The 15,450-nt window shown below is 36.8% G+C and overlaps 2 protein-coding genes across 3 annotated transcripts in view; one reads left to right on the top strand and one right to left on the bottom strand.

The window, feature by feature from the left end:
• Nucleotides 1–556: 556 nt before the first annotated feature.
• DYNLT3 (dynein light chain Tctex-type 3) lies at nucleotides 557–8,047 on the bottom strand. The gene is made up of 5 exons (XM_039329607.1): nucleotides 7,918–8,047; nucleotides 6,262–6,303; nucleotides 5,107–5,230; nucleotides 4,120–4,197; nucleotides 557–3,308 (listed from the first exon to the last, which is right to left on the bottom strand). The coding sequence occupies exons 1-5, from the start codon at nucleotides 7,945–7,947 to the stop codon at nucleotides 3,232–3,234; spliced, it is 351 nt and encodes a 116-aa protein (XP_039185541.1). The 5' UTR covers nucleotides 7,948–8,047; the 3' UTR covers nucleotides 557–3,231.
• Nucleotides 8,048–11,464: 3,417 nt separating this feature from the next.
• LOC120301875 (synaptotagmin-like protein 5) overlaps nucleotides 11,465–15,450 on the top strand; it is a 59,448-nt gene continuing 55,462 nt past the window's right edge. Inside the window, exon 1 of one of the 2 annotated variants that reach the window (XM_039329604.1) lies at nucleotides 11,465–13,240. The gene's annotated coding sequence lies outside the window, so the exon portion shown is untranslated. The remainder of the gene's footprint in view (nucleotides 13,241–15,450) is intronic. The other variant, XM_039329606.1, reaches the window with a different exon arrangement.

The raw sequence follows: 15,450 nt of genomic DNA, 5'->3' as shown, positions 1-15,450 counted from the left end.
TTTCCTTACTCCCCCGCCCCATCTTTTATAGCCATGCCTTCACTGAGATCATAGTCTGGAGGTTGACAGGACAGCTGTCACTGCCAGCACCTTCAGAACAGGAAATGGAAAGGTGATCCTCTGCTCTTCCACTTCTCACAATAATAGCCAAGGGGCAACAGAAGTCCAAAAGATGAGACCAAGTTGTCTGCTCCAGACTCATCACCTCAAAGTCTATATTAAGGGAAGAAAGGAAGAACATGTGTTTGCCAAACTGAAAATGTCTCCAACAATTACAATCCTTTGAGCCATTTGCCAACTTACCCTGAAAGATTGTGTTATGAGTAGAGAATACAAGACGGTTTTCCCTTATGCAAGCCTATCTGGAGTGAAATGACTCAATTATGGAATTGTAATAAAACCCCCACCCTCTTCAAGAAGGCCATTTGCAGGAAACCCCCCCCCCCAGAAAGTTAGAACAGTGGATGTATGTTAGGTGAAGAATAATTCTTAATATTATGAAATTTCTTGAAATATCAAGAAAAGCCTAAAATAATCTGAAAAAGTCACATCCCAGTCAAGAATTATGTCATTAATTTAATTAAAAAAGCATAAGTGACAACTAAGGCAGATATAATTTATTTAAGTAAAAACAAAATGTAGCTGTTTAAGACAAATATCAATATCATTATAGTGCAATCTTGCCAGTTTTGAATTTCCGAATCTCTGTATAAAGTAAGTTTACAGCAAAATTGATTTTTAGATACATTATAAATACATGAAACCCAATCAAAATATTCTCATTTATGAAAAAAGGTGGTTGTGTGTGTGTGTGAATGAGAAAGATTTCTAAAAGTGTAATTCTCTGATTTAAGTAGATAATCCAACAGATGAACAGAAGCTTATCATCTAGGACTGCTGTAGTCTTCAAAGGTCTTCCTCTTGTAGTCTTCCTCCACTCACCTTCATCCCATTTTCATTCTGCCCACTGCCTTCATTTTCTTTTCCCTTCAACTTTGTCAAACATAGTGGGTTTTTTCAAGTCCATCATTTGCATACACCACATAATAAAAACAGCTGAGCTTTTGTTTGCTGATAACTGCCTCTGGAAAGCAATCAGTCTTTACTTCATCCAGAATGCAAATAGGAGTCTATTACATTTGCAGCTTTCATAAAACATATTAACTTCCAGATTGTCTTTCGCTACTTCAGAAAAGAGATTAAAACATCTTATCACAAGAATAAAAGCAAAAGAATGAATCTAGAACTGTGATACGATATACAATGAAATAGTTTTGGCTTTTGTGTTGCAGATATATATACTAATTTCAGAAATAAGGTTCATCTTTGATTATATAACAAACATTTGGGCTATACTGCTAATAGTATTAAATTGCAACAAATTCATTATAAATATTAAGGTTCTGATGCTTTAAATAATGTTAATATAAAACCAAGTTCGCTGCACTAGTCAAAAACCATTTCTAAAAATCTTATAACAATATTCATTAAACCTGATATTTTTAAAAGGCCAAAATAAAAAAGTCTGCTTTCAAGATTCAAATGCCTTCTAAACAACACAATAAGTGCATGAAAAGCTGAAATACTAGTTCCCTGAAACACAAATATATCTGCAGAAATGCTTAATTTTTTTAAAGTTTTCCTTTAATGGAATTACTGCCTTGATGTTTTTCTGTTTATTAGACCTAGGGCGCATCATAAATACTACTGATTTTGGCAATATTTTCTTAACAGTTAGTCTCATGGTTTTCAATTAATTTACTGTCAAGTAAGCTTTATTTTAATAATGCCAGAACTATTAAGCAGACATAAGTAGCAAAGTTATTTGGAACTCTACTGAATTCAAGAGATTGTCAATTAAACATGAACAGAGAACAACTATTGTTAATTGTTCTGTAACCTCATACTTATATTTAAGTGCATTTTAAAATATAAAGCCTGCTTCCACACTTGAATGTGTACTTTTAAGTCCAATAAATGAAATATTATTTTATATGTTTAAATTATTAAGGCACATTGCTATTCAAGGACATAAAGGAGAAAAGATGGCCCTTACTTAGAAACATCAGCATTGAAAATATATAGCAAACAGGTAACATAATAGCTGCATAATTGTGCCTGAGTATCTGCCTGAAAGATCATAATGGTATTTTTTCATGATTTTTATTGATGCAGCATTACTATACACCAGGGGTCCCCAAACCCTGCTCCGTGGCCCATACATGTACAAACCTGCATTTGTGAAAGTGGCACACAGGCAAGAACCCCCCCCCCCCACTGCTGTACACTATTTATCAATATCAACATTATACAAGATTCTCTCAACTTTATAAATAAGTCCTAAGAATTTCATCATGGTGAATTCCAGCATGAAAACTACATTCACTTATAAAATATTCATGACCTGTAAAGAAGAATATATATATTTTGAAGAATATATATATTCTTCATTCTACAAGTAACAAAAAAAACTTTTAAAATTTGTTTACCATTGTTCTGTTCATTTACCGCATATATCTTCTGACTACATAACTTTTTTAAACAGGTTTTCAAAACCTAAATAGTAGGTTTTGAAACTTACTGTTTTGTGGAAACTTTTCTCCATATAAGTTTAAACCACAACCATGGAATCCTTCAATGGTGTGCTTTCTATGACACTTGTTCAGTTCTCAAGAGACCCAGTTCGGTTCTCTCTGTGCCAGTTTCAGAGATTTGTCTCGGAATACACAAAATTAGATTTCAGTAGTCAAGCTGAAGTTTATCAGTCATTATTTTGAGAAATAAAGAAGTTGCAAAGAATTCTGAAACAGGTTAAAAATCTCGTTCCAAAATACTAAGATCTGTCACTCAAGCAAAATATATGTCAACTTCTTATATATTATAAGTAATTTATTCTCCAAGTATTTCTCCTAATTTCCTACATGTGAAGTATTGGTGATAATCCAGCATGTTTTTGTTTTTGAACACAAAACATACAATTACAGCGTACTCAAATGTTTGCCTTTTAAAATCAGCATATACATATATAGCCATCTCCCAGCTGACAGAAAAAAGGCTTTAGAATATAAACATTTTTGCAGAAACATTTTTAAAAGCACATTTCCTTTTTTTCTCAGACTTAATAATATCTATTAAATAATTCTTACAGTATATTCTGAGTATTCCATAATTTCTAATTTAAAAGGCTTTGAGATAACTTATTTTATCCAGTTTACAATCTTTAATTTTTTGCTACAAGTTTATGGCCACAGCAAAGACACTAACCACACAGTTCATTGTTCTGTTTTCCCATCTGACTGTGCAAGTACCTGTAATGGATTTAAAGAAAAATAATGATTAGATATTTTATAGCCTATATTCACCCACAGGGAACAGCAGACATCTATTCATGGTCCATATTGGACTGTGCTGTTTTCTAGAAAGTATCTCTGAATTTTTTCAGCCTTACTTCATATTTTTAAGATATCATGACCTTGGTTCCAATAAAAAGTAAGTTGTGATGCACTTTATTTGTTTGTTCGTCAGATTGAGATTCTACAGGTCTCTTACAGGTCCAAGTAATCTAATTAATGCCTTTCCTATTTTACCTCACAAAAACCTTGTTAGGGTAAGTAACCCAGTGAACTTTAGGATAGGCTAAAAGAAAGCTGAGATTCAGAAAAACCAAAAGATGCTAAGGTTTACCACATTTTGTCAATCAAACTTTTGTTATATATAAACCATGCACTAAATCACAGTAAAGCTACTGTACAATTTATTAGTTTGGGCTCAACAAATTGTGCAAAGTCAGCCAACTCTGATTCGTTCAATAAAACCTGGTAAAACTCTAATACAATTGTGAACCCAATCTTTGTAACAATGAAAATTGCATAAAACTGCAGATCGCAGGCATCACTTCCAATTACACTATTTCAGGTTTTAGCCAAACAACCCTAATTTCAATCACTAGCAATATCTGTATACTACGGGAGTTGTCAAATTGTATTTCAGTTGATACAGGATCAGTCTGGTCTGCAGTTTTGTGCACTTTTCATTATATACTTTCATTAAAAATTGAAGTGATACTTCTACATTACATAATTTAAGTGATGCTTTTATTTGCTGCAGCTTGATAGTTACCATCGGTTGTGGTATCCCAAAAACATGAGCTTGCAGTATGCAGACCAGCCCCACACTTCTGCATCACAGCACAGGTCACTAAATGGATGGAGCAAAAATTCAGCATTAATTAATAAAACAAAAAACTGATGAATTATTCAAACTTGCAGACTTTCCTCATGAAGATTGGAGTTGGGGATAAAACCCAACTAGAAGAAAAGCTTCCACATTACAGTGACAAAGTATACACGAAAATCTTCCATTTTTTCCCAACAATTAATTATTCCAATTATGCAACAAGTTTTTCTTTTTTTAGAAAAATTAAATTGAGATTAATTTCTTCTTCTCCTTAAAAAAATCTTTCCACTATCAATTCTAGAGATTTAATTAACCCAATGTATATATTTTTGAGGATGAAACTGGCTAACTTTCTCTTCAGCAAAGAATTCTTCCTGGTACTTTTAATTTTCTGCAGAATAATCACTATTGCACTTAAAAGGCACAGCATCTAAGCATATCTAAAAATATGACACCATTGGCTATGAATATTTATTTAATCCAACAAAACTAGATAATACAAGATAATACCAGATTTGAGACAGCTACACAAAAATTTGGTTTTCTATAGCTCTACTACAGATATTCACTGGGGATATCTGGACATGCTTCTTCTTTATAATATTCTACTCTGTAACATAATTTTAAAAACTCTCCTTTTTTACAACCCTGTAATCCCTTAATTTGGTAATATTGGCCAAAAAAGATTAGCAAAGCTCTTTCTTTGTGTTTGTCCTGCTCCTTTTTTTAATATTTGTTTCTGCTTGATGGTAAATGAGAGTTAAATCCTAATCCCACATCACTTTAAATATGTCTTCCTGATTATTGAGTTGAAGTTTCAATACACCTGGAGAGATTCAGGTAGAAGAAAACTGCTTGGGAGAAGTTATTAGTATATGGTCTTTAGTTTTCACCCAGAGTACTGTACTGTATATTCACAATGAGTCTTACCAATATACTTATATGTTTTTCCCAATTTTACTAGATTTGTTAGAGACTGTTCTACTACAGCTGCAGTCCATTTATTCACATTGTCATGGTCATAATCTGCCTTGCCCAGAACACCTTCTATGCACTGAAAAAAAAAAAGATTTTTTTTTGTATTTTATTCTCTATGATAAAACAAACATATATACAAAAGAAACACTAAAAGAACAAGTAAAAGACTTTTATAGAAATATAAATATAAATATTTCATATAATGAATAGAAAATAACTCAAATTTCTAAAGTCTAGACTAGAAATTACGAGATATTAATTACAAAAGCAATCAGTCAATAATCTGAGTTATCTCAACATGTCTAAAATATCTCATTGTGTTGAATTTACATATTAATGCAACAAATAAAAGCAGCATCTTGTTTTCATCATGCTGGGCTGCTCTGGCACACTTGTAAACATCATATGATACAGATTCAGTTTTCCAGTTAAACACAAGAAAAGGCTACATCGCAATACCAGAAGCACGGTTTGCCATCTTTACAAAACAATTAAGTATGCATATTACTACCAATAAAGAATTCAACAGAACACTTGTTGCTGTGTAATGCTGATCATAATTGGCTCAGATCCTAAACAGCCTTCTCCTGACTGAAAGGATGCCTTCCAATCAAAGAAAGATCTCCAATCTACCACACAATTCTGCAAATTAAATGGTTAAACACCAATTGTCACCAATTCACCTTTCTCCTCACATTCAAGCACTCCCATTCTTGATACTCCCAGGTAGGATATCACCCACATCCAATTATATCTTAGTCTGAGAGTATAGCAAGCTGCAGCAAATAGAATTGGCAGAAATAACTTTCTGCTAGTGTGTATCCTCTGATGTTCAAGTTCCACTCATAGACATTTAAAATTCAGTCCATTGTCTTGATATTAAAATGTTTAAAACCTGAAACATCTATTAAATTTGAATGCAAAGTATGGCTATCACCATATCTATCTATATTTATTTCCAAAAATTTGATGATACACCAAATGGAATACATATAGGGCTATAGCCCAAGTCTGTAAGAGATATCTATCATTTCTATTTTTAATAGAGATTCAAAGAAAACATACCAAAAGTGTATTTTATTATCAAAACATAAATGTATAACTCACATCTTTAATAATATTGTGGGCTTCTTCAGTGTTAAAGATCATCTGTAATTATAATATCAAAATATACAAAGATATTTTATTAATATTTTACCAAAATTCATCCAATTTGAGTGCACAGCAATGTATACAAATTTAAACTAAATAAACAGTACAGTGTATCAAGTAATTCAGAATACAAAAATATAAAGGACGCTTAAAAAAACATACAACTCTTCAAATGCAAAATAGTCATAATCTTCATTCATACTGGTAATATTATTAATTTATGAAGGTAATACATATATAACCAAGCATAATATCACATACTATAACCAAGTTATTATATCTAACATATATGTATACTACTACTAAAACACAGTTTCAAATATATTGTTTAGCTGGATTTTAGTTTCACTATGTCTATCTTGAAAAATCAGAAACTAAAACTTGTATATTATCCTAGAGCAGTGTTTCCCAAACTTGACAATTTTAAGGCATGTGGACTTCAACTCCCAGAATTGCTGGCTGTGGAATTCTGGGAGTTGAAGACCACATGCCTTAAAATTGTCAAGTTTGGGAAACACTGTCCTAGAGAATAATACATGTGCAGCGTTTTAGATCTAGAGAGAAAAAGATGCTCTAGAAAGCAACATGTAGCATCCATATTCAGTACAATTCCTTAACATCAAAGATCTGTTTGTGAGCCACTAATTCACTAATAAGAGCCACAAGAATTCATTAATGTTGCATTTGTAGCACTGCAAGGGATTGATGAGAAAGTCATGGTAGTGTTTCAAATCTAAGAAATTTATTTAAAAGAAATTTTAAAATCCAGCGTTTTAAAATAGAAATGAACAGCAGAATCAAGCTTGCTGTGTTTCCAACTGAACTGGGTCATATGAATTGCTAAAATACAATCAGTTCGGTTTGTAAACAAAAGGCTTATGTCTTAGCACATTATATGAAGTCAGTGAATTGTAGTCTTCTCAATAAACCATTATGAAGCAAATTACAGCTTAGCATAATACCTAAATCCAAATCTGTGTATATACAGGGCAAAGGAAGAAATACACGGGTCAGCATCTCTGAATGCCACATACACATATAAAAGAAGCAAGGCAAAGCAGAGCAAGTGAGACTTTTTCTTAACTCTCTACCTGGAAAAATGGTTTAGTGGACAACTGAGAAGTCAAAGAAGTAATTTCCTCCATAGACAAATTAAAATGCTGATGCATCCTCTCCATCCCCGAAAGAAAAGTCACCACGTACGCGCGCACATGCACACACTGTATGTCTTTTAGGGCCGTCGCTTGCTCTTAAATATAAAGTCTCACTGCTCCGACTTGGCTGCATCTACTGCGACTAGCCTTATATATATTCTTAAAGTATACATTCCATCCGTCAGGCGGCTTTAGGGAGATACATGGGGCTGCCCAAAGCTTCAAGAACGAGCGGGCCTGAAAAGCTCGACCGGTCTTGTTATGCCGGGAGATCTATCATCTTTCTCCCAAGGGAGGTGACGCGAGCCTGCCTCGCAGCCCGCCTGGAGGGACTTGGGAAAGCCTGCCTTGTGCTCCTCGGTGGCCTTTCAGTCCACGATCGAGCAAGATCTACCCTGAGAGGAGCGGGATTTCAGAGGTTCCGGCTGACCAGCGCGGGAAAGAAGAACTGCACTACCTCATCGTTACGGGGATTAAACTCCTCCATGGCTGTGGCGTCTCCCGGTTCCCAGCCTCGCCCTTGTATTAGCTCAGCAATTCTACTTCCTTCTTCTCCTCCTCCTCCTCCTCTGAGCCAGGAGCACGAGGGTGCCTCTTTCTGCAACTCCCCCTGTCGGCTGAAAGGTTCCTCGTCTCCGAAGCTCGTTTAGGGGTTGCCCGGCTCATCCCCAGATTTGCTTGTTTGTTTGCAATACTAAGAAAGAAGCCTTAAATATTTAGAAACAAAAAATTTTCTAAATCTCCGGAATCTCGGCTGATTATACTGTGCATAGACAACACTTACTGCATTTAGAAATTATCCCATTCTCTATATGTTTATTCTGATCTAAGTTCAATAATTTTTATAATGCTTATTGTAAAATAAATGGGCACAGGCAGGGCTTTTTTTCTCATAGAACACCCAGAACAGAGTTTGGGCACCTTTTTTGGATGGAACCTTGTAGAGTAGGTAATGCGGGTTGTATGATGAGTGTGAGTTCCAGCACTTATTTTTTAAAGAAAAAAAGCACTGGACATAGGAGTCCCATTTTAAATCAAGGTAGGAAGTCAGCCCCCCCCCCCAAAGAAGGAAATATTAAAAGGGCAGAATATTATATTTCCTCAAAGGATCTTAAAGAGGCAGAAAAGCATGCCCAGTTTTTTCTTAATAGCCCCAAGTCTCCCTGCTCCAAGCAGAAACCAGCTCTGTAGAAATGCAGATGTAAATAATCAATTCAGGAAGGTTGGAGGCCCCCAGCTAGAGGTTTAGGAAGACAAAGACACCTAAAATCTACATACTTCACTCAAACTCTAAGACAGGACATAATAGGATTAACCCACAGATGCCAAAGGGGCGCACTCAGACTCAGGTCAAAAGTATATGACACAGGAAATACAAAGCCTCGAACAGGAAACAACCTCAAGAGGGTATAAAAACCCACTCAGTAAATTGCAACCTTCTTTCTAAAGCAGTCTCCATGTTGTTTATTCCCAGCTTGGACTGAACCATGATGAAGACTTTTCCTTCAACATCAAAGATGTGGGTTTTTTGTACATATACATAATTTTGAAAAAATGACAATTCCCATCTTGGGGAAGACCTAGATTCAAATATAATTCAATTAAAGTGGCTGAGTTGCTTTCAGCATAACAACCATTTTGGCTTTAATGTTACGTGCAATTCAGTTTGCAATGCTTGTTCAAAAAAATCATGTTTAAAAATACTGGATGACTCATGCTATTTTTGCAATATTCTTAAACTTGATTTACTTGATCCAGTTGTTGGGATTTTGCATAGTACATAACCCAGCCAGATCTGGAGTCCATTGCTAAGGAAAATGAAGCAAAAATGAGGAAAAGTGGACTATTACATCAATTGCAATTTCCCACCTTTTATACTTGCATCCCAACATTGTGGAGATAATCCTCAACCTATGACTAGGTTGTGGGATCATATTTCCATTGCTAAGCATGGCAGTCACTGAAATCACTGTGGTCGTTAAGCAAATCCAGCTGTCCACATTGACTTTGCTTGTCAGAAACTTGGAGGGTCATAAATGGCGGTCAAATGACCTTGAGATGCTGCAACTGTCATAAATACATGTCCCGTTTCTAAGTACACAAATTCTGATTACATGATCATGGGGTTATTGTGACAGTCATAAGTGCAAGAACCCCAGTTCTAAGTCACTTTTTTCAATGCCATTGTAACTTTGAATGAATGCTAAATGAATGGTTGTAAGCTGAGGACTGGCAGTCCTATATAAAAAATGGGGTTTGTATTGCAAAATTGTAACAAGCAAACATTTGTCGCTTGCCTCCAGGCCAATCTCCTAATGCTACATACTTGGGTTTGCATAACCTACCTGGTTAAATGTGGTTAATTTAAATAATAAATCATTTCAAATCTACATAATTAAAGTTATTATAGTCATATATTTCAAACTTTATATTTTAAACATGTATCAATCACATTACATTCCGTTTATTTCTTTTAATCATAGCTTTTCTAAAAGTTTGCTATGATTTTCCTTATTTATATAAATAGGTATATTGGTTCTCCCATTAAGACAATCTCCAAAAGAACAAATTACCAGCCCTATAGATGTTCTAACACAGGAGTCACCAATCTTTGTGGGTTGGTGGCCCGGTGGAAAACGGAGGGACAGGCACCTTTATGAGCACATTCATACACAGGTAAATGTGGCTGCATGTGCGTGGGCACAAACAGGGCTGTGAGCATGCGTGCTCTGCAAATGGGGCTGCTAGTAGTGTCAGCATGTAGCTCACGGCTCGGTTAGCGCCAGTGCATGGCTCACAACTCAGCTAGTGGCGGCTCGGCTAGTACCAACAAGAGACTCATGGTTCATGGCTCGGCTAGCACCAGCGAGACCCTCACAGCTCGTGACTTAGCTAGCACCGCCACAAAGGTGGGGTGAGTATGCACACATGCACACATGCACTGACCAGCCACTCATGCGGCCCAGTGGCCAAGAGGCCATGGCCCAGTATTGGGCCACAGCCCATAGGTTGGGGACCTCTGTTCTAACATATAAGGATCCTTACAGTTTTGGGGGTGGAATGCATAATTAAAATTTGGAGAAGATATTTTAGATCATTACCCAAAATGACTTTTGAGGCTTCCTATAGCTAGGCAATATTGGAATAAGAATTTGCAACAATAATAGATTTCATGTCAATATAATATTTTCCACTCAAGTATGGTGGAGGGAAAAGGTCCTCAGAATATGTGTGCCAAGCTGGAGGATCTATGAGAGGCATATACAATTAGTCTTGCATATATTTTCTTTACTTAAGATACCAGCTTACAAATACTTTTTTGGGGCCTTTGAGTCATTGTTGACTCTTAACGACTGCCTGGACTAGTCCCTGCAGTTTTCTTGGCAAGATTTTGAAAGTGGCTGTCCATTGCTATCTTCTTAGGGCTGAAAGAGAGTGACTGGGCTAAGGCCATCCAGCTGGCTTTGTACCTAAGGTGGGACTAAAACTCTCAGTCTCCTGGTTTCTAGCTTCAACCACTACAACAAACTGCCTCTCAAACATATATATACATATGTGGCTGGACACATGTTAAAAAGCATTACAAGTAGTCCTCTACTTACAATCACAATTGAGACTGGGAATATGGTCATAAATCATTATGGTCAGAAATCAAGGCACCCATATGACTGGAAGTGATTTTACAAGCTTTTTTGTGATTGACATTAAGTAAATGCCATGGTGGTTAAGTGATTGTGGCAGTTGTAAGTGTGAATCCATTCATCTGAATGGGTGATTTTTGCTGGCTTCCAGTTCATGTAACCATGATCAGTTATAAAAGTGACTGGTTGCCAAGCACCCAGCATGTGGTCATATGACCATGTGGGTGGTGGTGCAGCCATTTATGACAGTCAGGTGATATTTTGCAGCCTGTAAAGCACTTGTTCCATAGTCATCATAAATGTGAATGGTCATTAAGCAACCAGTTGTAAGTTGACGATTTTATTATTTTTTTTTATGTTTAGTTCTTATTCACAGTACACAGCGCCATTTCCTGTCTAACGTCTGAAACAATCCTTCAGTTACAGAGTTGGGGTTTTAAGTTCTAGTATAAAAACTGAAATCCTCAATAATCCTTATTGCAAGAACCACAACCTAATTACAGTATATGATGATGTTCATAAAAATCCAGTTTCCTTAAGCATGTTATTGCATTAACAGCAGTTAATATATTAAGCTTTAAAACATAATATAGCTCACATCCTGTACAAGGCTAAAATCAAACTGTATATTATGGTTTAATGTGTTTCATTTTTAAAATTTATTTTATTGCTTTTAAAATAAAGCAGAAAAAGAAAAGAAAAATACAAAGATAATCATGAAATACATACATTATCAAAATGCATTACAAGTGATTTTTTAAAATGTGACAAAAATCCAACAGAAAAAAGAAAAACTATACAGTAATATATTGTTATAACAGTAAGCAGTTGCTGTTATACATATATTTATCTGATGCAAATATTGTGCAAGTATATATAGATTTGTAACACATTATATAACTGATAGGAGAGAATATTTGTAACTCGGGGTTGAACTGTGGGTCCTTTGGTGCTGAGGATGCAAATATTTCATTACCAAACTACATAACAATACATCACCACATGTATATAACTATAGTGCTTTGCTTAACCTACTATATTTTGTATAAATGAATCCCTTATTTCATTATACTTGTCCATACAAAGTCTATCCTTGATACAATGTGTTTTGTGAACACACACACAAAATGTAGACGCTGAATTGATGAGCTCTGCATCACCAGGAGTGAGATTATGTTTATTTTAAACAGGGCACATTTTACAGCAAAGCAAAAAAGAGCCATATAATTGTATCCTTAAAATAACTGGGCCAAGTCTCCACTGAGCTGAGCTTGACTTTAGTTTGGAGTTAGCATGTACTGTGGCATATGATTTAGCAAATAATGTGAATCTATTCAATTATGGTTTATGGTGTGTTAAGAAAAAATATAAAATAGTACAAAATGTAAATCAGACCATCAGCAATATCCCAGTTTCACATGTATCTTTCTGCCTGGAGCTCCACATAATCAAAAATACACGAACCCCCATCTGCTTGCCTATTTATATGAGACATCTGAAGTGACATTTCAGAAATTTTTATCAGTGCAATTAAATAGCAGCCTTGGGAACCATTTAATATCAACAGTGGCAGATCATGACTGTACTCCCTATTCTTTTCAGTCCTCATCACCTCCTCTATTACCATTAAAACAGCACCCTTGCTCCGTAAACATACTGCATGTGCAGAAACGGGGCAAACGCATTTGTTGAGGCTGCTTGTCACTCTGGACTCCGGTCCTCTTTTTCTGTCATTATCTTATATTGTCTTTGAAGTCTCTCCCACATCCATCCCGCATTCTTCTGCAACGTGGGGAATTGCATGCAGCTGGCTTTTCTTGCGAGTCGCCTCCCTTCGCATCTCCCTGCGCTTCCGGAGCGGAGCCAGCAGGAGGCTCTACTGGGTCCCCCTTCCAGGAGGACGAGAAGAAGATCTGCGCCAGGACTGGGACGGCGGATTTTCCGTAGGTTGTTTTACAGGCATCCATTCTTTTCAGTGGCAACTCGTGTTTGTTTTTCCTCCTCGAGTTAGAGCAGAAAAACTCTCCCGACGTTCAACGAGGGGTGGCCGGGAAGGTTTCTTTTGCGAGCCCGCAGCGGTGCAGAAAGGTAAACGTGACGGCAGCAGCAACAGCAGCAGCAGCCACCGCCGTGGGAAAGGTAAGCGGGGACTGACTTCACCCTGTGTTAACTTGGCTCTCCTCCGGCCGGTTTTCCACCGTTGGAGGACTATGAATGTCGCCCGCTTGTCCCTCGCAAGCCCGGACGGTGCAAGCTGACTGGTGCCTCACCAGTCCAGGGCAAGAGTGAGGGTAGATGATCTGGAAGGAGCACACCTTTCATATTCTGCAGGCGGTTTCCCCTTTTCTATAAGAATTTTACAGTTGGCCTCTCGAAAGGCAGGAGGGTCGACGTCGACGCTTCCGTTTTAGACTTGTGTTTTTCTTTTCTTCCGCGTAGCGAGGGGAGAGTGTGCTCTGCAAGGGGGAGGAGGCGACTTGGAGTAATCCTGTGCGGGAAGGTGAGGATGCTTGTTGGCTTGCCTTCAGTCGAGAACAACTGAAAACAAGTAGTTTACTTCCCCCCCCCCCCCCGTCCCATCTTTGAAAACCAAGTTTGCTTCGGACAGTTCTGATTTGAGGCAGAAAGGGGGGGGGAACGTAGGTACCTATTAAACATCAACCGTGGTGAATATTAGGATTACTTTAGAAACAAGGACAGAATGTGGTACAATATGTTCATCACCCAGCCATAATTCTTTCTTCATTCTGCCAATATGGCTAGATAATATGACTTTATCAGCGTTTTATGCATTTGCACAGATACTCATTTCTCCCAAAATCGATCCAGGTGAATTCAGTAGCGGTTTTGTTCAGATAATGGAGCAGGAGTTGTAGGTTGGCTCTTCATAAGTGTTTAATATGTGATTAATTACACTCCTTTTCACAATGCTATTTATCTCACCCATTTCCCCCTCCCCCAGTCTCTGCTACTGAGTTTGGAAAGTAAACTGTGCAGATGGGTCTTTTGCAATCTGAAAGCTCAACGCTGAAAGAAAAATCTCCTACCGAGCACTAAAATAAAAGTGCTGTACTCTTACTGGGCTTTTTGGTTTGTTTCTGAAAGTGCCTTTGAGATATGAAGAGTGAAATCAAAGGAACTGTAGTATAGAAACTGTAGTATGGCAGGATTAATTGACATGTCAAAAGGAATTTTTTACTTTGAGTAATGGATCACCACCCATTTCATAAATTGCCTTTGAAATTCCTCAGACTTCAGAATGGAGTCTCCTTAGCTTTCTGCAAAGTATCAGTGCAGATGTTACTGAACAAACAAGGAATTGCAAAGAAAATATTAATGGTCCACTTGTATAGGCATTTAAAGAAAGACTTAGTATTTTCAATACTATCTAGTTCCATGAAAGGATGCTCAGAAGGCAGCCAATGAATGCCATTAATTTATGTGTACATCTATGAATTATCTAAGTAATTTTTCATTTAAGGTAGGAATTTGCATGCCCTGTCAAGAACTAGACTCCAAAAATGGGAAAGTCATATTTTATTTTGGAAGGAACGTTATAAAGAATAAAGTAGATCCTTTACATTTCTGGAAGACTTAAAGTATCCTATGGCCATTTAAAACCCCGTCCAGAATTCCAATTAATGCAGCAAATTTTGAAAAAACAAGAAAAAGAGGCAGCCCACTAATATGGAATGTTGAGGGCCGTAAAGGAGATGTTGGGTTGCTAGTCCTCAGATCAGCATTTTTTAATTCCAAATGTAAGATTTTTGAAAGCAGTTTGCCATTGCTTCCTTGCTTAGGGCTAAGAGAGAGTGACTGCTCCAAGGTCACCCAACTGGCCTCGTCACCCAACTGAACTAGAACTCAAACTCAGAGTCTCCCAGTTCTAGCTTGGTGCTTTAACCACTACATTAAATGAGCTCAAAACCAAATACTTTTTTATAGTGGATAATATCTTATTCAACCATAATTTGCATTCATGTGTGTTTGGGAATTTTTAGATTTCAATCTAGTCTGGATGTTTTAAAGTCTTTTTGAGATTCAATGTTAAATTTTGTGTAGGTATCTAGATAAGATACTACTTATCTAGTAGGTTGTTTTATGCAGACCTTGGAGCATTTGATTTATGTAGATGAAGGAAAAATAATTATATTAGTATCATATTTAGAAGTCTAATGGTTACAGCATCAGACTGGAAACCAGGAAACTGTGAGTTCTAGCGCTGCCTTAGGCATGAAAACTGGCTGGGCGACCTTGGGCCAGTCACTATCTCTTAGCTCAGTGGTTCTCAACCTTTCTAATGCTGCGACCCCATAATACAGTTCCCCATGTTGTGGTGACCCCCAACC

The sequence above is a fragment of the Crotalus tigris genome, unplaced genomic scaffold (genome assembly GCF_016545835.1).
Source record: "Crotalus tigris isolate CLP2741 ecotype Arizona unplaced genomic scaffold, ASM1654583v1 scf7180000024401.5802323, whole genome shotgun sequence".
NCBI lineage: Eukaryota > Metazoa > Chordata > Lepidosauria > Squamata > Viperidae > Crotalus > Crotalus tigris.
The sequence above is the reverse complement of the archived record's forward strand: the minus strand, read 5'-3'. Positions and strand labels throughout refer to the sequence as shown.

Bases quoted from the DNA above. Each gene is read 5' to 3' on its own strand.
- DYNLT3 (XM_039329607.1), bottom strand. From the start codon at position 7,947: ATGGAGGAGTTTAATCCCCGTAACGATGAG. The intron at 5,231-6,261 runs GTGAGTTATACA...TTTTTTTTTCAG, and splicing joins CCCACAATATTATTAAAGAT to TGCATAGAAGGTGTTCTGGG. The intron at 3,309-4,119 runs GTAACTATCAAG...AATCCATTACAG, and splicing joins TTGGGATACCACAACCGATG to GTACTTGCACAGTCAGATGG.